Source organism: Bufo gargarizans, chromosome 11, assembly GCF_014858855.1.
Source record: "Bufo gargarizans isolate SCDJY-AF-19 chromosome 11, ASM1485885v1, whole genome shotgun sequence".
Lineage (NCBI taxonomy): Eukaryota > Metazoa > Chordata > Amphibia > Anura > Bufonidae > Bufo > Bufo gargarizans.
Window position 1 is genome coordinate 35,419,354 of NC_058090.1, and position 25,190 is coordinate 35,444,543.

At 46.5% G+C, this 25,190-nt stretch overlaps 1 protein-coding gene across 2 annotated transcripts in view; it reads left to right on the forward strand.

The window, feature by feature from the left end:
- Positions 1–2,031: 2,031 nt before the first annotated feature.
- LOC122921505 (myosin-11-like) overlaps positions 2,032–25,190 on the forward strand; it is a 49,521-nt gene continuing 26,362 nt past the window's right edge. For both annotated transcript variants that reach the window (XM_044271509.1, XM_044271510.1), the window contains exons 1-7: positions 2,032–2,127; positions 3,386–3,471; positions 5,517–5,628; positions 12,844–12,978; positions 18,490–18,718; positions 19,098–19,220; positions 20,937–21,046. In XM_044271509.1, coding sequence (XP_044127444.1) covers positions 18,551–18,718; positions 19,098–19,220; positions 20,937–21,046 — 401 coding nt within the window. In that variant the 5' untranslated portion in view covers positions 2,032–2,127; positions 3,386–3,471; positions 5,517–5,628; positions 12,844–12,978; positions 18,490–18,550. The remainder of the gene's footprint in view (positions 2,128–3,385; positions 3,472–5,516; positions 5,629–12,843; positions 12,979–18,489; positions 18,719–19,097; positions 19,221–20,936; positions 21,047–25,190) is intronic.

Genomic DNA, 25,190 nt, shown 5'->3' on the forward strand with positions numbered 1-25,190 from the left:
TCCAGATGGGTGTTACCAGTTGGCGGGTGTTCTTGCACAATCTGACACAAACCAATCAGTACAGCCTGTGTCAGACTGTGCAGGGACACCCTGCCAACTGGTAATACCCATCTGGACCTTCATTGCAAACTGCTATTAATGTATTCACTCCTAGCAGGAATAATAAAGGAATGACACCACATAGAGTCAGAAGAATAAATGCTCCAGAATAATTATTAGGCCCCTTTCACACGAGCGAGTTTTCCGCGCGGGTGCAATGCGTGACGTGAACGCATAGCACCCGCACTGAATCCTGACCCATTCAGTTCAATGGGGCTGTGTACATGAGCGTTGTTTTTCACGCATCAGTTCTGCGTTGCGTGAAAATCGCAGCATGTTCTATATTCTGCGTTTTTCACGCAGCCCTGGCTCCATAGAAGTGACTGGGGCTGCGTGAAAAACGCATTGCATTCGCAAGCAAGTGCGGGTGCGATGCGTTTTTCACTGATGGTTGCTAAGAGATGTTGTTTGTAAACCTTCAGTTTTTTATCACGCGCGTGAAAAACGCATTGCACCCGCGCAGAAAAAACTGAACAACTGAATGCAATCGCAGACAAAACTGACTGAACTTACTTGCAAAATGGTGCGAGTTTCACTGAACGCACCCTGAACGCATCCGGACCTAATCTGTCACGCTCGTGTGAAAGAGGCCTTACATGGGGAATGCAAGTAGTTACTGAAACAGACATGTCAGGAGAGGGGACGGGTCCTCTTAAGCGTACATTCACACGACTGTATGAATGAGCCTGCATCCGTTCCGCAATTTTGCAGAATGGGTTCGGACCCATTCATTTCAATGGGGCCGCAAAAGATGTGGACAGCACACAGTGTGCTGTTCCGTTCCGTGGTCCCGCAATAAAGATAGAGCATGTCCTATTCTATGGTAGCGGCGGCCATGTGCGGTCCGCAAATTGTGGAACGCACACGGGCTGGTATCTGTGTTTTGTGGATCCGCAACTTGCAGATCCAAAAAACACTACGGTCGTGTGAATGTAGCCTTAAAGTAGGTGCGGTCCGTTAGGTGCCATTGGTGTCTGTCATGTACTGGCTCTCGTGTCTCTTTCTTTGTCCAGCCCCTAGGACGGAGCTGAAGAACAGAAATCTCGGAGATGTGAACCAGGACTTAGAGGTTTCAGCTGAAGCTTGAAACGCTGCGTCTGGCCATATATTTCGCCTACAGCAAATGAATGATCAATTATGTAATGCATGGATGGCTACTGCGCCACAGCAGCTCTGCGTTCTGCCTCATGAACTGGAAGGGGGGTCCCTGAAAAGATGAAAAAGAATTTTAAAAAATATTTAACATAAAGCTTTATTAAATAATCCACACAAGATTATGTATCGATACATTATTTATGGCATATACAAAAAATGGTGGAATAGTTCTGTTTTTCTGCAATTCCCCGTAGTGAAATGTATATAAATTGAAATGACTTACATCCACTCCAAAATACACACACACAAAAAAAAAAAGAATAAAAACATGCAATAAAGCACATATATCTAAATTATGGGGTCACTTATCAAACTGGTGTAAAGTAGTACTGGTTTAGTTGCCCATAGCAACCAGATTCCACCTTTCATTTTTCAGCACTCCTTTGGAAAATGAAAGGTGGAATCTGATTGGTTGCTATGGGCAACTAAGCCAGTTCTACTCTACCCCAGTTTGATAAATCTTCCCCATGGCTTTTAAAATGTTAGGAGTTGAACAAGACTACAAGTCTTCACTGTACCTTATGTTTCTGCACTGTTAAGGGGGTTAAGGGCTAATAGGCATTTTCTGCAGCCCATTTGCTCGATAGTAAATGTAAGAAAGGAAGACATATTCTCCCCTCAAACATTATTGGTACGGTCTATGTCCATAGAAGTTACGTGCTGCCGGATTGTTCCATTGTCTTAAAGCCGGGGGTGTATGTTGAAGGACGCGTCTGGTTTCTATAGTAACCCTGTCGGCTCGGGAGTTAAGTAGGCCGTGATTTTTTTTTGAGGAGAGGAAAACACCCGCGGGAGATTGGATAATGAGTTCGGTTCTGCCGGTGCCGGACTGCAGGGCGGTGTCCGTGGTCTTGGAGCATTTCATGGCAGTAGGTAAGAGTCGGTGAGGCAGCCGCCTGTCAGCTGAGGGAAGCGCACTGATCTGCAGTGTGAGGTGCGTCCTCCATGCACGTAGTAGACTGCAGTCACTGGTTTATGTGAGGGTCAACTGACTACACAGGAGGACATGATGTACCAGGGATTCACTGCCTCATACCCCCTGAAGAGTGCCAAGCTGGGAGCACCCCATAACAGGGCCAAGCTGGGAGCACCCCATAACAGTGGCGAGCAGAGAGAGCCCCATAACAGTGCCAAGCTGGGAGCACCCCATAACAGTGCCAAGCTGGGAGCACCTCACAACAGTGCCGAGCTGGGAGCGCCCCACAACAGTGCCAAGCTGGGAGCGCCCCACAACAGTGCCGAGCAGAGAGCGCCCCACAACAGTGCCAAGCTGGGAGCACCCCATAACAGTGCCGAGCTGGGAGCACCCCATTACAGTGCCGAGCTGGGAGCACCCCATAACAGTGCCGAGCAGAGAGCGCCCCATACCAGTGGCGAGCAGAGAGCGCCCCACACCAGTGGCGAGCAGAGAGCGCCCCACACCAGTGGCGAGCAGAGAGCGCCCCATAACAGTGGCGAGCAGAGAGCGCACCATAACAGTGGCGAGCAGAGAGCGCCCCACAACAGTGGCGAGCAGAGAGCGCCCCATAACAGTGCCGAGCAGAGAGCGCCCCACCACAGTGCCGAGCAGAGAGCGCCCCACCACAGTGCCGAGCAGAGAGCGCCCCACAACAGTGCCGAGCAGAGAGCGCCCCACAACAGTGCCAAGCTGGGAGCGCTCCACGCCAGTGGCGAGCGGAGAGCGCCCCACCACAGTGCCGAGCGGAGAGCGCCCCACCACAGTGCCGAGCGGAGAGCGCCCCACCACAGTGCCGAGCGGAGAGCGCCCCACCACAGTGCCGAGCGGAGAGCGCCCCACCACAGTGCCGAGCGGAGAGCGCCCCACCACAGTGCCGAGCGGAGAGCGCCCCACCACAGTGCCGAGCGGAGAGCGCCCCACACCAGTGCCGAGCGGAGAGCGTCCCATAACCGTACCAGCCAGAATGCCCATAAGTGTGCCAACCTAAAAGTGCCCCAATAAATTGTCAACCAGAGTGCCCCTCTTCAGTGTAGCAGTCAGTCTCCACAGTGAATCTACTGCACGTGTGAACTGGGTTTTGTACTGCCCTTTGTAGCGGACTCCGCATGGAGTATCTGCAGCACATCCGCCATGTTTGAACATTGACTTACAGTGTCTCCTTTTTACGTTTAGATAAACAGGTGAAGGACAAACATCCAACTTTTAATGAAGACGTCTCACTGCACTTGAGGACGGTGACAGATGCTGTGAAGGAATTGGTAAGAATGGACTGAGCAGCGCACAGTATACGGTATATACACCGATCAGCCATAACTTTAAAACCACCGACAGATCTCGTGACTATTGCGTCGGTCAAGGGGTGGGATATATCAGGCAGCAAGCGAGCAGTCACTTAGTGAAGCTAATGTGTTCGGTGCAGGTAAAATGGGCAAGCCTCAAGATCTGAGGGCCGCAGCATTTCCTAGGGGGCGTTCCTAGTATGCAGTGGTTGGTACCAAAAGTGATCCAAAGAAGGACCGACCAAGACTCAAGAATGCCCATGGGGAGCAGAGTCCAATCCATCTGGTCCAATCCACACAGGGCACTGGGGCTGTGTAGCCAGAGACTGATCAGAGTGCCCACGCTGCTGCCAAAAGTGCCTACAGTGGGCATGTGAACATCAGAACTGGATCATGGAGCGATGGAAGAACGTGGCCTGGTCTGAATAGTTTTTTCTGTTGTATCATCTGCTGGGAAACCTTGGGTCTTGGCATTTGTGTGGATGTTACTTTGCCGTGAACAACCTACCTAACCTGTTGTACAGTACAGGTACCCTCCTTCATGGCGGAGGTACCCACTAATGGCAGTGACCCCTTACATCCAGGATAACGCCCCCTGCCACACTGCAAAAATACGCTCCAAAAAGTGTTCAGGAATGGTTTGAGGAACATCTCCCGGAGTTCAAGGCCTCCAAATTTCTTTTAGATGTTACTTCTATGGAGCATCTGTGAAATGTGCTGGAAAAAGTCAGATCCATGGAGGCCATGCCTCATATTTCACAAGATGTAAAGTACCTGCTGCTAACGTCTTGGTGCTGGATACCACTGGGCACCTTCAGAATTCTTGCCTCAATGGGTCAGAGATATTTTAGCGCCATGAGGGCACTCACACAATATTAAAGGGGTTGTCCATTCCTTTTATATTGATGGCCTATCCTCAGGATAGGCCATCCATGACTGATCCTGACGATCAGCTGTTTCAGAGTTGCTACTCCACAGATCCATCCATTGTGTAGTAGACTCTCCCATTGAAGTGCTGTAATCACAAGCTCCATCTGCTGCACAATGGATGGTGCAGTTTAGTTCTGGTGCCCACTTCCGGAGCCGGAGCTACTTTGATACAGCTGGTCTTCTGAGGTGAGGGGTGTCGGACCACCACCAAACAGATATTGATGGCCTATCCTGTGGATAGGCTTTCAGTATAGATAGGTGTAAAAAAACAAACTTTAAGCAGGTGGTTTGGAAGTTTTGGCTCATCAGTGTATGTAAGGAAATATACTGTATGAACATTCTGATATTTGTAGATCACTTCAGTTGTATAGATTCCATGTTAAAGGGATGTGTGCCAGAAGTAAGGGTCAGAGAATTAGAAATTCAGGACGATTAGGGTTGCACTGCATATGTATCTATAAAACTGGATGTGGGAATCTCTCCATACAACCAGTCTGTCATTTCAGTTTGAGACTGTATTTAATATTTAAAGAGGGCCTGTCATAAAAAAATGTTAGTGTTATAGGAGAAGATTCTGTAAAACTTGTAATTTATACTTTTATATCTCTGCTATTTCTGACTTTTTTGTTCACAGGGGTGTTATCAGTGATTGATAGCAATTCTCTGTGTAAGTGTGTATACAGGGATAGCTGTCAGTCACTAAAAACCCCTCCTTCCCCTGTGAACGATGAAATCAGAAATAGCAGATATTGAAATGTATAAACTACAGGTTTAATTGTCTCTCTCAATCTTTTCCCATCAAACCATATATCCGTGCTCAGCTCCTCCTGTAGCACGCTGTCTGCAGATTGCAGTGCATTTCATGGTGACAGGTCCTTTTAAGGTGGAATTTCCCAAATAACTCACTAGCTCACCACTACCTGATTTGATTCTCTTCCGGTAAGTCTACATAATTAGGAAGGGATATTACAAGTCGTCTTAGCTTTTTGGTTAGTAGAATAATGATTTCAATATCTCACATTCCAGTCCCTAGAGCCACAAAGCTTTCTTCTAATGTGTCATGTGGGACCAATTTTATTTTCTCCATCATTTAGGAAGACATCAGAAGGAAAACACGGGAGCTTCTGGAGGTGGAGACCATAGAAAACAGCAAGTTACGATATAAAATTTTGCATCTGCCAAGGATCATCACAAGAGAGATTGAAGGTAACTTTCAGTAGTCGTACTTCGGCATAGGCGTATCTTAACCCCCGCATGATGGACCGGTAAGGGTTCAGCTACACGGCAACATTTGTCGCAAGACCTCTTGTTACAGAAAAGTTGCGCAACATTTTATTATAATGGTAGTCAATGGTGTCACAATGCGACGTGCTGCGACTGTCGCATTGTGACACCATTGACTACCATTACAAAAAAAGTTGCGCAACTGTGAAAAGAAGTTGTGCGACAAATGGTGCGTAGCTGTAGCCTTTTTGTTGCTTTTCTTGCTGTCGTGCGACATATGTCGTGTAGCCGAACCCTTACTGTTCTAAAGAACCTGTTATTCCAGTTGCTTAACCGTTAGATCGCAGACAAGAGTGGCAGCCCCTTTGACACGATCAGGGACTGAGTAACCCCTCTGCAGTCAGCTGTGGGAACCTCCAAAGGACTCCAGGGCTGTCTATACCATAAGCCTACATGAAGTGTGGCCCTAACAGCAGCTTGTGGTGCAGATCATAATGTAATAGCATACCTGAGTATGCTATTACACTAACAGTAATAAAAAAGTGTACAAAATTTAAAATAATAAAAAGTTAGCAAAAATGTGATTATTTAGTGTAAAATAAATTTTCTTTTTCGCCTATGACAGCACCCCTGGAGAGACCGCCTTCACTTCCTCAGGACAGGAAACAGGAACCAGAACCGCCTTTTAAAGGAGGGATCATCCCCTCTATCTCCAGTTCTGTTTCCTGTCCTAAGGGGCAGGAGGGAATCGGATCCACTGGAAAAAGATCAATGGAAAAGAGCTGCGGGGGCCCCAGCTATTGTAATAGTGTGTGGAGGGTTACCCGTGCGGCGTAAGTCTCCTCTAGGAGCTGCTGCGGAATTCTGGGCTCCCTTCTCTATCCTTTCCCCTTCCGTCCTCCGTCCCGGTTCCTGAGAGGGTCTTGACCTTCCTGGGCTCCTGCGAGCCTCTGCAGCCGTGTTCGCATGATGATCTGCTGGTTTGTTCAGCCTTTACTTCCGGGTTGTGGCGGTGGGAGGAAGCTGACGCTGCGGACTGGAAGAGGAGCACGCGCCGAGGAGAAAAGCCCAGCCGGCTGGGTGGAAAAACGTGGCAGTTCCTCTATTGAGGCTGGTGTTGGCTGTATGAAACATGGAGCAGGCTCAGCGCGTTGAACCCACTGAGACCACCAATGATACATCGGTACCACGGTTGGATAAGAGGGGTTATACCCCAGCATGAAATATTTATCTTAATGCTTATGGAGTAATTTCTTGTTGCTTAGGTTTCAACGGAGTCTTCTAGGAGGACCTCCAGAGTAAAGGAAAGGGGATGTGGTGTGTGTAAGAAGAAACTTCCTTCTGCCTGGGCAAAACCCATATGTCAGCGGTGTATCAGCAAGTTAATGGAGGAGGAAGCTCCATCTTTTATGGGCAGCATTAAACAGATGATACGTGAAGAGGTCAGAGAGTCTGTTAGCGGTTTGATAAAGCACTGCCCCAGTACTTCTGCTGCTGCTAAGGACTCCCCCTTCAGTGACAGTGATATACTTTCTGGATAGTGGGGGTCATCAGACGAGTCTTCTGAGGATGAGGCCGCAGGGAGACCACTATTTCATGTGGAGAACACTAACTCCTTGGTAAAGGCGGTTAGGGCTACTATGGGGTTGGAGGATCACAAGCCCAGTCCAGGACTCTATGTTTGAAGGTTTAGCTCCCAAGAAGAAAAAGGTGATTACCAGAGAATGGAAAAGACCTGATAGAAAGTTTTTCATCCCTTCTTCGGTGAAGTGTCTGCTCCCTGGGATAGGGCCCCAAAACTTGATGCCCCGGTAGCAAGAATGTTCAAGAAAGCCACACTCCCCTTTGATGATTTAAAGAAAAATTGGGAAGCCTCCACGGCGGCTTCTAAACCTGCTATTACCGCTACGTCTGTTGCCAGGCCCCTGAAGGTGTGGATGGGGGAGTTAGAGGCTCACATTATGGGGGGTACACCCAGGGAGCAGTTACTTTCTACCTTCCCTACTATAGATAATGCCTTGGATTTCTTAGCTGACACTTCTGCGGATACCTTAAGATTTTCCGCTAGGGCTTCCATCTTATCCAACTCTGCCCAGTGGGCTATTTGGTTGAAAGGCTGGAATAGGGATACTAGTTCCATGGCAAATCTTTGTGCTATCCCTTGTCATGGAGAGTTTTTGTTTGGGCCTGTCCTTGACGATTTACTAGAAAAGGCTTCGGACAAGAAGAAGGGCTTTCCCTCTGTTAGTCAGGCACCCAGATTTAATAAGGGGGTCTTTAAGGGGAAAGAAAGAGCAAAACAATTTACAGGTCCGGGTAAGAAGAGTAAGGGATTTCTTTTTTCTGGGTCAGATGCCACAAAAAAGCAGTCCCAATGATGCAAGAGCACCTGTTCGGGGTTGTCTGTCTCTTTTTGCACCTCAGTAGCAGAAGATCTCCAACAGCCCTTGGATACATTCTGTGATAGGGGAGGGCCTAAAACTAAAATTTCAGAGTTTTCCAGTAGAGAGGCTAGACAGATTACCATTCAGATCCCGCAAAACAATCTGCCATCATCTCAGAGGTTTTATTCCCTGATAGAAAAAAGGGATGTTAGTAAGAGTCCCAGAGCAGGAATTGACAGAGGGGTCCCCATGTCAATTGTCCCCAGCCACCAGAGGTTTCTGAAGGTAGCAGTCCAGTTAAAGAGAGAGATTCTACATCTTAAATTCCGGTTGTTATCCTTTGGCCTTGCTCAAGCTTCAAGGGTTTCCACAAAGATTGTTTCGGAGGTGATGGCCCACGTCAGGGAGAAAGGAGATCATCATTATACCATACCTAGACGATTTTCTGCTGGTGGCCCAGCCAGGTCAGATTGCCTGGTTGAGGGAAGTTCTAGAGAAGCTGGGATGGGACATAAACTAGAAAAATCCAGTTTATGCCCAAGCCAGAGATGCAGTTTCCTAGGAATGGACTCCAGTTTCCTATTTTGGACTCCTGTTCCCAGAAGCGCCTGCTACCTCTGCAAATAGTTTTACTAATCAGATCAAGAGTTCAGCTTCTTCACTTGTCTCCGTCAGTCACCATAAGAGGAGCCATGTCGTACTGGGTCTCATGACAGCCACTATTCCAGGGGTGGAATGGGCCCAGTACCAGTGTTCCCTCTAAGCTGCGCGGGTGGGCGGCCGCGCAGCAATTATTGTGGCCCCGCTCACAATTTTATAATGCCCGCTCACTCAGCCTAGTTCGCTAACGCTGCTGGCAAAATGCCAGCACTTGTCGTCACTTGTCAGACTCATGTGCGTGACAGCGCCTGACGTCCTCCTCGTAGACTTGTGCGGCTCAGCACAGCGGGGCACCGCCTACATAACGTCAGTCGTCACTGTGTTCCTTCTGCACCGCACTGACGTCACACACCGCAGCGCTGTTTGTGCACTCATTGGCGCTGCGGGATTCGCGGGAGAAAGAAGGGAACTCTGAGGAGCGTGGGCACAGAGTTCGCTGAGGTAGTGGTTTTGGATTAAGTGGTAGCCTAGGCAGCTTTACGTCTCAGCCGTGTCTGGTCTGAAAGAAATTGAAAGACTGCTGGTCTGGCGGCGCTGCTGTTGCTGTGGGCTGTGGCAGGGCCGGGGTGAAAAGGGGAGAAAAATAAGTTATAAAAAAGTCTGATAAATACCAGTGTGAATGAAGGACTGTTGAAAGGGGTTAATAACTACTGAAGGCCCTTCACAGTAGTTATTAACCCCTTTCAGCAGTCCCCCGGTCACAGTAGTTATTAACCCCTTTCACTAGTCCCCTCTTCAGTGAAGGGGGGACTGCTGAAGGGGTTAATAAATACGGTGAATGGGGGACTGCTGAAGTGGTTAATAAATACTGTGACTGGGGGACTGCTGAAAGGGGTTAATAACTACTGTGAAGGGCCTTCAGTAGTTATTAACCCCTTTTCAATAGTCCTTCATTCACACTGGTATTTATCAGACTTTTTTATAACTTATTTTTCTCCCCTTTTCACCCCGGCCCTGCCACAGCCCACAGCAGCGCCACCAGACCAGCACAGTCTTTCTTTTTTTTCCCCTTTTAGGTGTTTAGGTGTTAGAGCAATCTAATTAAAGTTCTATTTTAACACCTAAAGAGAAAGGAAAAAAAATAAAAACCTACTATTTCTCTAGATGACCTTATGTTGATAGTAGTGTTAATAGAGTCTCAATGGTTTGTAAAAATAGTGTAGCTGCTTTTATAGACCCTTGAGACTCTATTACCACTACTATCAACATAAGGTCATCTAGAGAAACAGCAGCTTTTTTAAATTATTTTTTTCCTTTAGGTGTTTAGGTATTAGCGCAATCAAATGAAAGTTATGTTTTAACATAAGGGTCAGAAACTGGGTTTTGTTTAGCCTCTTGGTTATTAGTTTTTCAATGTAAGTTCTCTGGATCAAAGATTTTTTTTCCCCTGTATGGTTTTTATATGGAGAGCAATGTCCAGTGATCACAGAGAGGACTATACTGTATATTGTACGGGATGGTGCAGGGGTTATACTGTATTGTATGGGATGGTGCAGAGGTTTGTATGCTCTTTGAAGTGACAATTATCTTAGGTTTTCCTATCGCCCACCTTTGATGGCGCTGTGCCCAGCTCTGAGCCGACCCCACTCAGCAGCTGCCAAGGCTTAGAGGGAACACTGCCCAGTACCATTCAAGGCTTCTTCAGCTTCAGATCCTACTGGATTAGGACGGAAGTCTCCCCTCTCTGGACACAGAGATATCTCTATCTTCCCAGACCCTAGATTCCTTGGGGTGGTGGATGGAACTAAAAAACCTAGAAAGAGGAGTTCCTTCGACCAGGGAGGCGGTTATCCCCTTAACCACGGATGCGAGCCCATCCGGTTGGGGAGCCCATGTGGGATCCCTGCCATTGCAGGGGAATCGGGACAACAAATCTCTGTCCCATTCGCACAATTTTAGGGAATTGGATGCAATCAGAATAGCCTTAGTACAGAGTCTCCCTGCCATCAGAGGCAGGAACGTCCTTGGATTAGGAGGTTTATAACAGCAGTGTCTAAGTTATCCCCGGTCTGTAAAAATAGAATTCCCCCCTAAAATAAAAAGGAATCGGTACCACTGTCTAGATGTTAAGAGATGTATTTTGTAATATCTACAGGTCACTCGGCCTTGGAGATCCTCCTCACGTCTGCTGATTTTGTTTCGGGGAGCAAAAAAGGGATCTGCAGCCTGTTCTCACACTATTGCTAGGTGGATTAGACAGGCCATTTCCTTAGCTTACTCTTCTAAAGGGATTGTTCCGCCCTCTGGGTTTGGGGCTCACTCTACGAGATCAGTCTCCACGTCATGGGCAGAGAGAGCTTCTGCCTCTATAGAGCAGATTTGTAAGGCAGCTACTGGAGCTCTCCACATAAGTTTTTTTTAGACACTATAGACTACAGTTACCTTCTAATGAAGGTCTTACCTTTGGTCGTAAAGTACTTCAGGCTGTGGTCCCACCCTATAAAAATTATTGCCTATTCTCCAGGGGTGCTGTCATAGGCGAAAAATAAAGATTGGATTACACTTACCGGTAATCGGTTTTCTTTGAGCCTATGACAGCACCTGGTTAATTCCCAACCCTATATAAAAATTGTATAGAGGTATAGATATGTATGTGTGGGTGCCTGCCGGTTCCGTCAAAACGTTTACAAACTGATGGCATTTGTCAGACGGATCAGGATCCTAATCTGTATGACAAATGCATTGAAATGCCGGATCCGTCTCTCTGGTGTCATCCGGAAGGACGGATCCTGCATTAATTTTTTTCACATTTTTTGCGTTCTGAGCATGCGCAGACCGCAACGTCGGATTCGTTTTCCAGGATATGACACTTATGCATGTCAATTCCGGCAAGTGTTTCGGAATTTTGGACGGAGATAAAACCGCAGCATGCTGCGGTATTATCTCCGTCCTGAAAAGGCATAAAGACTGAACTGATGCATCCTAAACGGATTGCTCTCCATTCAAAATGCATTAGGATAAAACTGATCAGTACTTTTCCGGTATAGAGCCCCTAGGATGGAACTCAACACCGGAAAAGAAAAACGCTAGTGTGAAAGTACCCTAAAATAAAAAAGAAAGAAGCAAAAAAATATATATATTGTTAGGTTGTTATGTCTCTTAGTTCTTGAGAAAAGGACTGGAGATAGAGGGGATGATCTCCTCCTTTAAAATGCGTTTCTGTTTCCTGTCCTGGGAAGGTGGAGGCGGTCTCTCCAGGGCTGCTGTCATAGGCTCAAAGAAAACCGATTACCGGTAAGTGTAATCCAATCTTTCTTCAACATGCATTAAATGAATAAAGAAAAGAATTACACCTACTAGGTATCCACACAACCATAATAACCTAAGAAATTAAAGGGGTTCTCCCATGACTGATGTAAAAATTGAAAATCTGACATAATATAGGACATGAAAGTCTCTTTCTAACAATACTAGAACCAGCCCTGTACCTCACATGGATCTAGAGATCTCCCCATTCATTGTTCCAATTGCTCTGCTGGATTTCTTCAGGCTGGTAGCTTAGGAGGCCTGTTCTTTTTTTTTTTTTTTTTTCTACTGCTCTCTCCCGTATCAGGCTGGGTTCACACCTGAGCGTTTTACAGCGCGTTCAAACGCGCTGAAAAACGCCCTACGCTCAAAAAAGTTCTTGAGCTTCTTTGGGGCGTTTTGTCGCGCGTTCCCGTACATAGACTTTCGGGAACGCGCGACAATGGGCGTTCGCTTGTCTCTGTATGCGCGATTGTAAACGCCGGTACAATCGCGCATACAGAGCGCTCCTTTCAGAACGCTCAGGTGTGAACCCAGCGTCACAGTTGAGGGGGTGTGTCCTTTCTCAAGAAGCGTGCTCCTTCTGCCGCAGTTCTCTCCATGTAACTGTCACAACTTCAAACAGTAGATAGGGCTGGTGGCAGTTGAAGGATGGAATTGAGCATGTGTGTCCAGCTCAGTAGGTGGGCTCCATTAATTAAGTAAGTTTTTCATGCTGCATTATTAAAAGGGTTATCCAAATCTGTAAAGCCCCAGCACCAACAATGCCAGGACCCTCATACAGACAATACAATACAGCTTTGGATAAGCCCTTTAAATATTGGTTCCTTTTGTCATGCATGGATGTGAATGAACCCACTGCATCAGTTTGTGATGAATGACAGGGATGTGGCCTTACTGTCACTAGATGCCGTTACTAGCGCTCGGGAGTCCATTGCTTCAGAGAGGCTTCAGTTAGAAAACAAATTGAAACACATCAACCTGGAACTGGAAAGAACTGGAAAGAAGAAGAAAGATCTTGAAGAGTTAATGTACTTTTGAGGTAAATTCATTTACTTTGAACTGTTTTGTATGTTAGATACGTGTTTATAGGAAGTCGTTTACTTAGGGCTTGATGTTTGGGCAATGCGGGCGCCGATGATAAGACGCCTATCTACACAGGCAGATGCAAACTGAATCTGCAAGGAATGATCGCTACTGCAGTCATTCCTTCTCATTCAGTTCTGTTGATTATCGGCAGAACATCCCTGATTACACAGCGAGATGTGCTGATGATAATCGAGCATCTTTCATCCTAATTAAAGATGCCCATCATTTTTTATTTTTATTTATATATTTTTCTCCCTCGGCCTTCTCTCTCTCCCCCGGGGCCCCTCCAACTACACTCTGGAAATAGCTAGAGACATAAGTAGGTCTTTATGAGAATTATCTCTTGGAATATCAGGGGACTAATTAGGGGTGGAAAGAGAGTGGCAGTTTTTGATGCAATACATAGATCCCTACCTGCTATAGTTTGTCTACAAGAGACACATTTGATAGGTGAAACGATAAGTGGGTTGTCTAGGCCGCGGATACAGCACTCTTTTCATTCAATTTACTCATCATACGCTAGAGGGGTGAGTGTATTAATACACCGCGACATAGACCTTAAAATAGGGAAAATAGCGATAGATGAGGAAGGTCGATATGTCTTGATTGCTTATTGGAAGGAAGACCATGGATATTAGCAAACATTTATATACCGCCACTCTTTAAAATAAATGTTTTATTAAAAATTCACGATTTTGTGCTTAAGGTAGGGGATAAACCACTTTTAGTAATGGGTGATTTCAATAATGTTATGGACAGTAAAATAGATGCAGAGCTGGTAATGCTCAAATTTTCAGCACGGGATCTAAGTTAAAAAATATCACAGAAGAAATGGGATGGATTGACATTTGGAGGGTAATGCACCCCAAATTAAAAAGAATACTCCTCTTTTTCAAAGACCTATAGGAGTTTATCACGGATTGATTTAGTGTTTACTAATAATAAAGGCTCGTTTGATATTGAACAGGTGAAATATGGACAGCGTGGGATCTCAGGACCACAATCCAATCATTATAAGTATAAGCGCGATAAAACAAGAGGGTTGCACATAAATATAGGTTGGATAAATATACTAGGGATACACGATAGGATTTCGAAAGAGATAACGGAATATTTTGATATAAATGAAGGGTCAGCGGCAAATAATATAGTATGGGAGGCTGCAAAGGCTTATATTAGAGGGAGTTTTATAAAATATACAGCAATATATAAGAAAGGGACAAGGAAAAAAAATTATGGATTTGGAACAAGAGGTGGAAAAACATGAAAAAAAGTATATTAAAAATCCCATAGATAAAAACTATGAAGAGTGGATAGAAAAGTGTCCAAACTGGAAGATGAGCGGCTCTTATTGGCGGAACACCAAAAAGAAAATTATGTGAGAAATAATTATATTTACGCTCATATCCCGGGTAAAAAGCTAGCAGCATTAGTAGCGACCCAGATAAAAAAAACTAAAAAAAAACTACATCCATTGTTTAGTAGACAAATCAGGACATAAAATTACTGAACAAGGGGCTAAAAAAGAACTGCTCAAAGAATATTTTGAAGATATACAGTACAGACCAAAAGTTTGGACACACCTTCTCATTCAAAGAGTTTTTTTTTATTTTCATGACTATGAAAATTGTAGATTCACACTGAAGGCATCAGAACTATGAATTAACACATGTGGAATGATATACATAACAGAAAAGTGTGAAACAACTGAAAATATGTCATATTCTAGGTCCTTCAAAGTAGCCACCTTTTGCTTTGATTACTGCTTTGCACACTCTTGGCATTCTCTTGATGAGCTTCAAGAGGTAGTCACCTGAAATGGTTTTCACTTCACAGGTGTGCCCTGGCAGGTTTAATAAGTGGGATTTCATGCCTTATAAATGGGGTTGGGACCATCAGTTGCGTTGTGAAGAAGTCAGGCGGATACACAGCTGATAGTCCTACTGAATAGACTGTTAGAATTTGTATTATGGCAAGAAAAAAGCAGCTAAGTAAAGAAAAACGAGTGGCCATCATTACTTTAAGAAATGAAGGTCAGTCAGTCCGAAAAATTGGGAAAACTTTGAAACTGTCCCTAAGTGCAGTCACAAAAACCATCAAGTGCTACAAAGAAACTGGCTCACATGCGGACCGCCCCAGGAAAGGAAGACCAAGAGTCACCTCTGCTGCGGAGGATAAGTTCATCCGAGTCACCAGCCTCAGAAATCGCAGGTTAACAGCAGCTCAGATTAGAGACCAGGTCAATGCCACACAGAGTTCTAGCAGCAGACACATCTCTAGAACAACTGTTAAGAGGAGACTGTGTGAATCAAGCCTTCATGGTAGAATATCTGCTAGGAAACCACTGCTAAGGACAGGCAACAAGCAGAAGAGACTTGTTTGGGCTGAAGAACACAAGGAATGGACATTAGACCAGTGGAAATCTGTGCTTTGGTCTGATGAGTCCAAATTTGAGATCTTTGGTTCCAACCACCGTGTCTTTGTGCGACACAGATAGTTGGACCATCATTTATTTTTCAACAGGACAATGACCCCAAACACACCTCCAGGCTGTGTAAGGGCTATTTGACCATGAAGGAGAGTGATGGGGTGCTGCGCCAGATGACCTGGCCTCCACAGTCACCGGACCTGAACCTAATCGAGATGGTTTGGGGTGAGCTGGACCGCAGAGTGAAGGCAAAAGGGCCAACAAGTGCTAAGCATCTCTGGGAACTCCTTCAAGACTGTTGGAAGACCATTTCAGGTGACTACCTCTTGAAGCTCATCAAGAGTGTGCAAAGCAGTAATCAAAGCAAAAGGTGGCTACTTTGAAGAACCTAGAATATGACATATTTTCAGTTGTTTCACACTTTTTTGTTATGTATATAATTCCACATGTGTTAATTCATAGTTTTGATGCCTTCAGTGTGAATCTACAATTGTCATAGTCATGAAAATAAAGAAAACCCTTTGAATGAGAAGGTGTGTCCAAACTTTTGGTCTGTACTGTGTGTATATATATATATATATATATATATATATATATATATATATATACATATACATATATATAGTTATAGTAGTAGTAAGATAAATAAGAACTTGGCTCAAATACAACAGTTTTTGGAGGAAATTACGATCGCTAGGTTAACAGATCAATGTGAGACCCTGGAAGCCCCCTTAAATATCTCGGAAGTGGATAAAGTTCTATCCAGGATCACAAAGAAGAAGGCCCCAGGAATATATGGTATTCTGCTTGAAGTCTATGTCCAATATAAACAAATATTAACCCTGAAATTATTGGTAATGTGGGGATGAGTCGAGGGCGGTAGGGAAACTGCCAGACTCATTAAGAGAAGCTTTAATTACATTGATTTTAAAACCCAAAAAAGATCCAACTCTTCCGGACTCATATCGTCCCATCTGGTTAATCAATACTGATAACAAAATATTGGCTAGGATTTTGGCAACTAGACTTAGAGGTGTGGTTTCGAGGCTTGTTCATGAGGATCAGACAGGATTTATGGCAGGCAAAACTACAACCGATAATATTATGTGCTATTTCTTGAACACCTAGCTTGAACCCACAAATTGTGGTGAACGCCTGATTGTTACCATAGACGCCTCAAAGGCGTTTGATACTATAGAATGTCCCTTTTTGATTACAACATTAAAGGGACACTGACAGGCCCAATTAGCATATTGAGTTATATATATCACAGTACAGGTCATATAAAGTGTATTAGAATCATGTAAGTATCCCCCCTGCCCACCTTATAAATACGGAAATATAACGTTTTATAACCTGCTTGTCCGGTCTCCAATCTGCCCAAGGGGCGGCGTTTCATCTGAAAATGCGCCCAGCCAGCCGCTCCCAACTGCCGTTCTGAAGCCCCGCCCAGCTCATCAATATTCACGTGGCTGGGCGGCGGCTACAACTCTCCAGGTCTCGATCCTGCGCATGGGCAATCGAATCCTCCTGGCATCGATCGTGTGTAATCTTCTGCGCCTGCGCCCCGCCGTGGTTAGATCGCGCCTGCGTACACACCCTGCCTGCATCCCCGAGCCTCTGCCTCATGCGCATGCGCCTGAAGCGCTGCTGCTATGAACAGTGTCTGGCGCATGCGCATGAGGCAGAGGCTCGGGGATGCAGGCAGGGTGTGTACGCAGGCGCGATCTAACCACGGCGGGGCGCAGGCGCAGAAGATTACACACGATCAATGCCAGGAGGATTCGATTGCCCATGCGCAGGATCGAGACCTGGAGAGTTGTAGCCGCCGCCCAGCCACGTGAATATTGATGAGCTGGGCGGGGCTTCAGAACGGCAGTTGGGAGCGGCTGGCTGGGCGCATTTTCAGATGAAACGCCGCCCCTTGGGCAGATTGGAGACCGGACAAGCAGGTTATAAAACGTTATATTTCCGTATTTATAAGGTGGGCAGGGGGGATACTTACATGATTCTAATACACTTTATATGACCTGTACTGTGATATATATAACTCAATATGCTAATTGGGCCTGTCAGTGTCCCTTTAAAGAAGATGGGATTTGGTGACAATTTCATATCATGGGTAAGATTGTTATACACTGAAATCTCAGCAAAAGTTTGGCTCAGTTTCGTCAAGCGAACAGCTAAACTCTGCAGGCAGCGTTTTGGTGTCCGCCTCCAGAGCAGAATGGTGACTGAACGGAGGCAAACTGATGCATTCTGAGCGGATCCTTTTCCATTCAGAATGCATTAGGGCAAAACTGATCCGTTTTAGACCGCTTGTGAGAGCCCATGAGGGATCTCACAAACGGAAAGCCAAAACGCAAGTGTGAAGGTAGCCTAACAGGTCAGCCAGTGTCATAGGTACAAAACTGCTGACAGATGCCCTTTAACGGGATCATACCAAGATTGACACAGATCACCTATCCACAGGATAAGTTTCTGGCCTGTGGAGGTCCGGGCACCGGGAGAATGGAGGTCTTGCCTCCCTGTTTGAATAGAGCAGTGGTCGACCCTACACACTGCTGTTCCATTCAAAGTCTATGGGACTGCTGAAGATGGCTGAGCACTGTATTTGACTATCTTCAGCAGTCCCATAGACTTTGAATGAAGTGGCAGTGCACATGCTTAATCACCACTGCATTTATATAGGGATAGGGACCTCCGTTCTTACAAATGGCGGGACTTCCACCAATCAGACACTTATCCTGTGGACAGATGACAAAGTGTCAGTCTTGGTAGAACACTTTAATGCCTTTTACATAATGACTAGACATCTTTACAGAAAGGGTCCGATATCCTTTACAACATGTATATCGTACTATTGACCGGCCATCGGGGTTCTGAGGATATGCTGTTTTTGTCTCTGATTAAATAAAGTTTGGATTTTGACTGGACTCCATCCTAGTGCTGGATTTTCCCCTTTTCTGTCAATATTATATTGCTTTATCAGATGTCGTGTGCTGAGAATATCCAATCACTTTTCATTTCTGGTAGTCAACAGGGGGAAACATTATGGGACGAACATCGAGAAGCAGTTGATCTACTAAACCAGCAGATGGCAGGCAAAGCCCATCAGAGTATTCTTGTAAATGAGACCCACACCAGGCGGAAAGAAGCTGAAGAGGCCGTAATTGAATATCGGAACAAAACCGACGACCTGGAAGAGGATATGGCGATAGAAAGGCAGCAGTTCATTGAGGAGACTGATAGACTAACTGCCGAGGTGCACATAGTCATAAGATATTAACTTTCTGTTGCTTATGGATTGATACTGGCTTCATCCTCTATTGGTATTGACCTCATGAGTCCCAACATCACTTTTAAGTATTTGCTTCTATAAGTATACTTAATTTTATACTGTAATTTTGCTATATAAACCTTCATATGGGGCTTTGTAATATACTTGATTAGGTTCCTGATCATCCTATAATTTCAGCAATATCTATAAAATACCGTAGTTTAGCTGTTAAAGCAGTTTTAGGTGTTAGCCCTGTTGAATGGAGCAGAGTTTATATTGAGAAACTTGTACCCAAAACTGCATTCACAACTAAAATGTATTTGCCGTAAACGCATGCCCACTACTGGCTGTCATCTCTATGTAGATTGCGAAGACACAAAAAAAGACTGAAGAACAAGATGCCAGAAATGCAGAAAAGAAAGTATCTCTCAGCCAGAGGAGGTCAGTGCTCTTCGATGTGGAAGAGAAAGTTACCACGGAGAAAGAGGTAAGTGACTGTAGATATCGGTAAACTGAGTCTGAGTGTAAAATGAGATATTAATGGAAATACAATACCTAACATACATGCACTTTGCAGCAAACTAAGGGTCCATTCACACGTCCGTAAGTGTTTAGTGGATCCGCAAACTGCAGATCCACAAAACACGGACACTGGCAATGTGCATTCCGCAATTTGTGGACCGCACATCGCCGGCACTATAATAGAAAATGCCTAATCTTGTCCGCAATTGCGGACAAGAATAGGACATGTTCTATTTTTTGCGGAAACGGAAGCACGGATGCGGAAGTGCAGATCCGCAAATGCGTACAGCACATTCCGGCCCCGTTGAAAATGAATCGGAACGGATGCGACCCATTTTGCGGACGTGTGAATGGACCCTAAATAGATTGGACTGGTATCGGTGTAAGACACAGGGGCTCACTTTTAGTAATGTTAAAGGGGTATTCCAGTTATAACAGGATAGGGGATAACTATAAGATCGGTGGAGTTCCTACCGCTGGGACCCCACTGATCATGAAAATGGAGGCCTCGTACCCTGTGAAGCCCTCCTAAAATGGACGGAGTGGCTGGCTATCCTGGAGCTCCCATAGAAATGAATTGAGCGGTGGCGTGCATTTCCGACCAGCTTTCCTATCTATTTCAGGAAGGCTCCACAGGGTATGGAGCTGCTGTAGGGCCCTCCCGATCAAATTGTTATCCCTTTTATTCTATGGATAATTTATTATAATTTTATATGCCTTTATTGCACCTGGACACTGTCAGAAACTTGCCAGAATTTTGCACAATTTGGGTCAATTTGGCGCAGCAAGTTATACGTTCTAAAGGGTGCGGCTTACCAGATGGGGGTGTGGTTTCATCGGAAATGGGCATGGTCTAATAGTGCTCCACAATTCTGCCATAAAATTTGGTCTCCCATTAATCCAGCCAATAGTTGGTATAGAGTCATAGAAAGTGTCTATACTATCTGTGATAAATCTAGTGCAGGTCTACATAGCTTTCCTAAGCTTACGCCCTCTATAGGATTAGTAAATCAGCCCCACTATGTTGTCTCCCCCCAAAGTAGTGTCACGTTATATACTCTACCCACATTGTGGTACTACAGTAAGTAGAACTACATGGCTGTGGGAATATTGTTTTGTGTCAGCTTACTTATGTGCCCATATTATGGTGCTCTATGTAGTGTATTGCCTTTGCATGTGGTATGATATTACTGGAACTGACGCTAGGATAAGATCACCCCGTCAGTATCCAATGTGATTCAATACCACCTGTTATATTTTGAAAGTATTTTGCAAGCTTGATATCGCCGTTACAAACGCAGCAGTGATCAGGTGTAATTAGATCTCAGCCATCCCATTCACTTCAATGGGACGGTTCCTTTCTATTCAAGTGAATAGGAAGGTCATCAATAGGAATAGATCATCAATATAAAGAAAGTGGACAACCCCTTTAATTGTGGCAGTGATGGACTCTGATTTGGCCTCCTGCCTGAAAAGTACAGTAGATTAAAAGATATCATGTGAGGCAGTAGCTTTTTGGCAGCCTCTTGAAGTTACTGCAGGTGTTCTGCTCCTGTCCTTAGCCCAGTATAGTCAATGAATCAGGTGAATTTGGAAGCCATAGATCGCAAATATAGTACTGTGTGTGACTTCTTATTACAGAGAATATTGTGAAAGTTGTTATTATTTTTATTTTTTTTAGAATATATCTTCTATAAAGGGCAAGGTTTTACTTTTGCAAGCTTCACATGGAAGACTGACAAATAAACTTGACATAGAGAAGAAACAGTCAATGGATACCTCAAACAAAATGTGAGTTGTATGTCAGAGGGCACAGTATATACCACTGTGACAGTGATGGGAGATTATGGTGCGCAATTCCTTGCATATTAGAGCTATGGTTGTAGTGCGACATGACTTCAGTACAGAAAGTGAAAAATATTTCTAATATATGTTACATTCATACTCTCATGGTTTCTCTATGGCTGCGACAGGAGGTTTAGGCTATGTTCACCTCCTCTAACGAGCAGGCAATTATTGGGAACGGACGATTCGTTCCCAATAATTGCCTGCTCGGTCAGCCTTTGTAAAGGCGCCTTTAGATTTGCATCTGGCGCTGCTATGCTGTGAGATCACTGCATATATACTGTGTTACTGTCATCGTAGATATATACTGTATATACCCTCGATGTAATACTGATAGTGTTCTCCTGGGGCAGGACTATACAGCAGGGCTTTAGCCCAGATCTGTCAATCACACAATTTATACAACTGTCCTACCCAAATTTAGCTTCTCCCATTGTAAGCATTACAGACACAATAGAAGTGTCAGTACAGAATGAGTATCATATTTCTTCTGATTAACCAATTGTCATGGTCTTACCTTCTTACTGTTCTCCTTCGTTTGACATGTGCTGGCGGCCATCTTGGTTTCTGGGTTTCTTGTAGCCTCCCACCCTGCGGCTTCTCCTTCCCACTGGGAGGAGCTGGATGCCTAGCTCATATATATAGAAGGTCTGTGGCTTCAGTTCCTTGCTTGGTCCTCCTGTGTTCACATGGTGCAAAGACTGCTGCTGCTTCTGGTTCCTGATCCTGGCCTCGTCTGACTACCCCGTTGGTTCCTGATCCTGGCTTCGTCTGACTACCCTGCTGGTTCCTGATCCAGGCTTCGTCTGACTACCCTCCTGGTTCCTGACCTCTGTCTACGCAAGACCCTGCTTTGGTTTAGCCATCCGTTTGGACTTTTGCTACAGCTTGATTTTCAATAAAGCCTTCTTATTTCCACTTATCTCTTGTTGTACGTCTGGTTCATGGTTCCATGACATTAGGACCAAGCCATGAATTCTGACGGTACAGGGCCATTCTCGCTACCTACGCTGGTTGCCAGACTTGATCAGCAGGATCACCTGTTGGGTCGGTTCGCTGTGGCGTTGCAAACCCTGCTTGAACGCACGGCTCATTTCGCTTCCGTTGCCGATGGGTCGGTTGTCGCTCCTGGGCCCGCTCCTACTGCCGCTCCGGTTGTTGCGCCAGAGTCTACCCCGACACCTGTTGCTGCGCCTGCGGTGTCTCGGGGTATGACCGGTTCTGCCCCCCTTCCACAGCGCTTTGGGGGAGAGCCAACTCAGTGCCGAGGTTTCCTTAACCAGGTGGGCATTTATTTCGAGTTGCTGCCACATGCCTTTCCTACTGAGAGATCAAAGGTGGGCTTCTTGATCTCGCTGCTCTCGGACAAGGCCTTGGCCTGGGCCAGCCCTTTATGGGAGAACAACAATCCGGTGGTTGCCGAGTTTTCCGGTTTTGTTGCTTCCCTTCGGAGGGTATTCGATGTGCCGGCTCGGGCTGCCTCTGCTGCGAAGCTCCTTATGTCCATCAGACAGGGTTCACGATCTGTAGCTGAATACGCCATTGAGTTTCGTACCCTGGCAGCAGAGGTGGGCTGGAATAATGAGGCTCTGGTCGCTGCTTTCTCTCATGGTCTCTCGGATGCCTTGAAGGATGAGGTTGCAGCTAAGGACCTACCAGTGGAGCTCGAGTCTCTTATTTCTTTCCTGATTTTGATTGACACCAGACTCAGGGAGAGACCTTCCTTTAAGGAGAGCCTGCGGAGGTCTTCTAACAGATTGGCGCCTACGTTTGCTGTCCCACCCGTGCCTCCCTCTCCTCCCACGCCTCCTGGGGTTGACTTGTCTGGGGGTGAACCCATGCAACTGGGGTTTGCTCGCCTGTCCGAGGGGGAGAGGGTACTCCGGAGACGCGAGGGCCGATGCATGTACTGTGGTCTCGGTGGGCATTTTCGGTTGGCATGTCCGAACCGTCCGGGAAACGCTCGCACCTGAGATCCTGTCGGGGGCAGATCTTGGGTGGAGTCTCCTCGTCCCCGGTTTCCCGTGTTGACAAGCCACTGATCACTGTTGTCCTCTCCTGGGTCGGGGGTTCGGTGACGACCCAGGCGTTGGTGGACTCTGGTGCTGGTGGTTTGTTCATTGATAGTGTGTTCGCTGCCGCCAATTCCATTCCTCTGCAGCCTCGAGGTTCCCCACTGGCTCTTGAGGCGATAGACGGCAGACCCCTTCTGCCGCCACACGTGACTCATGAGACCCTTCCAGTGGGGATAGCCATTGGTGCCGTTCACAGAGAGTCGGTCTGTCTCCAGGTGATTTCGTCTCCACACTACTCGGTGGTCTTGGGGTACCCCTGGCTCCAGAAGCATAATCCGACTTTCGATTGGAGATCGGCCGAGATCCTCTCGTGGTCACCGCAGTGTGGGGCTAGTTGCATCCATGGGCCTGTCAAGTTGCTGTGTACTTCCTCGGACTCTCTGTTGCCTCCTGAATACGAAGAGTACCGGGATGTATTCGATAAAGTGCGCGCGGTTGCCCTACCTCCGCACCGCCCATACGATTGTGCCATAGAGTTACAATCTGGTGCCGTTCCTCCTCGTGGCAAAGTCTATCCACTGTCGGTAGCGGAGAATGAGGCCATGGAGGAGTACGTGAGGGAGGCGCTTTCACGCGGACACATTCGCAAATCCTCGTCCCCGGCAGGGGCTGGATTTTTCTTTGTGAAAAAGAAGGGCGGTGAGTTGAGGCCTTGCATCGATTACAGGGGTCTCAATCGCATCACGATCAAGAACGCTTACCCGATACCCTTGATTTCCGAGCTGTTCGATCGCCTCAAAGGGGCCACGGTCTTTACCAAACTCGACCTGAGGGCGGCATATAACCTGGTAAGGATCAAGGCGGGCGATGAGTGGAAGACCGCGTTTAACACCAGGACCGGTCATTATGAATCCTTGGTTATGCCCTTTGGGTTGTGCAATGCGCCCGCAGTCTTCCAGGAATTCATCAACGATGTTTTCCGTGACCTGTTGCAGCAGTGTGTGGTGGTCTATTTGGATGACATCTTGGTATATTCTGAATCCATGGAGGCCCACATTATGGATGTCAGACGAGTGTTGCAACGGTTACGAGAGAACAGGCTGTTCGGTAAGCTTGAGAAATGCGAATTTCACCGATCCCAGGTAACCTTCTTAGGTTACATCATTTCCGCTGAGGGGTTCTCCATGGATCCTGAGAAGGTTTCGGCTGTCTTACAGTGGCCCCAGCCCAGTGGTCTCCGTGCCCTGCAGCGCTTTTTGGGCTTCGCCAATTATTATCGGAAGTTCATCAGGGACTTTTCCATGCTAGCCAAGCCTCTCACGGATCTGACCAGGAAGGGCAGTAATTTCCAGGTCTGGCCGCTCGAGGCCATCCGAGCTTTTGAGGCTCTAAAGTCCGCCTTTGTGTCGGCTCCGATTCTGTCGCATCCCAACCCTGGGTTGCCCTTTGTCCTCGAGGTGGACGCGTCTGAGACGGGAGTAGGCGCCCTTCTGTCTCAGCGTAGAACACCAGAGGGTCCTCTGCTTCCTTGTGGGTTTTACTCCCGGAAACTGTCTTCCGCGGAGTGCAACTATCAGATTGGTGACAGGGAGTTATTGGCCATCGTGCAGGCCCTTAAAGAATGGAGGCACTTGCTCGAGGGATCGGTGGTTCCGGTTCTCATCCTGACGGACCACAAGAATCTGACCTACCTTTCTGAGGCCAAGAGATTGACACCACGTCAGGCCAGATGGGCTCTGTTCTTGTCACGTTTTAATTACGTGGTCTCCTACCTACCCGGTTCCAAGAACATCAGAGCGGATGCCTTATCACGGCAGTACTCCGAGCTGTCCGGGGAGGAGTCGATTCCGACTTCGGTCATACCTCCGAATCAGATCCTGGCCGCCATTCGCACCAGCCTGACCTCTCCCCTGGGTGAGCAGATTTTGGCGGCTCAATCTGGTGCTCCCTCTGGGAGACCCAACGGCAGGTGTTTTGTGCCTGAGGAGTTGCGCACTCGGTTGTTGCGAACCTACCATAACTCCAAGGCCGCGGGGCATCCTGGAAAGAATCAGCTGTCCTGGGCTGTTTCACGT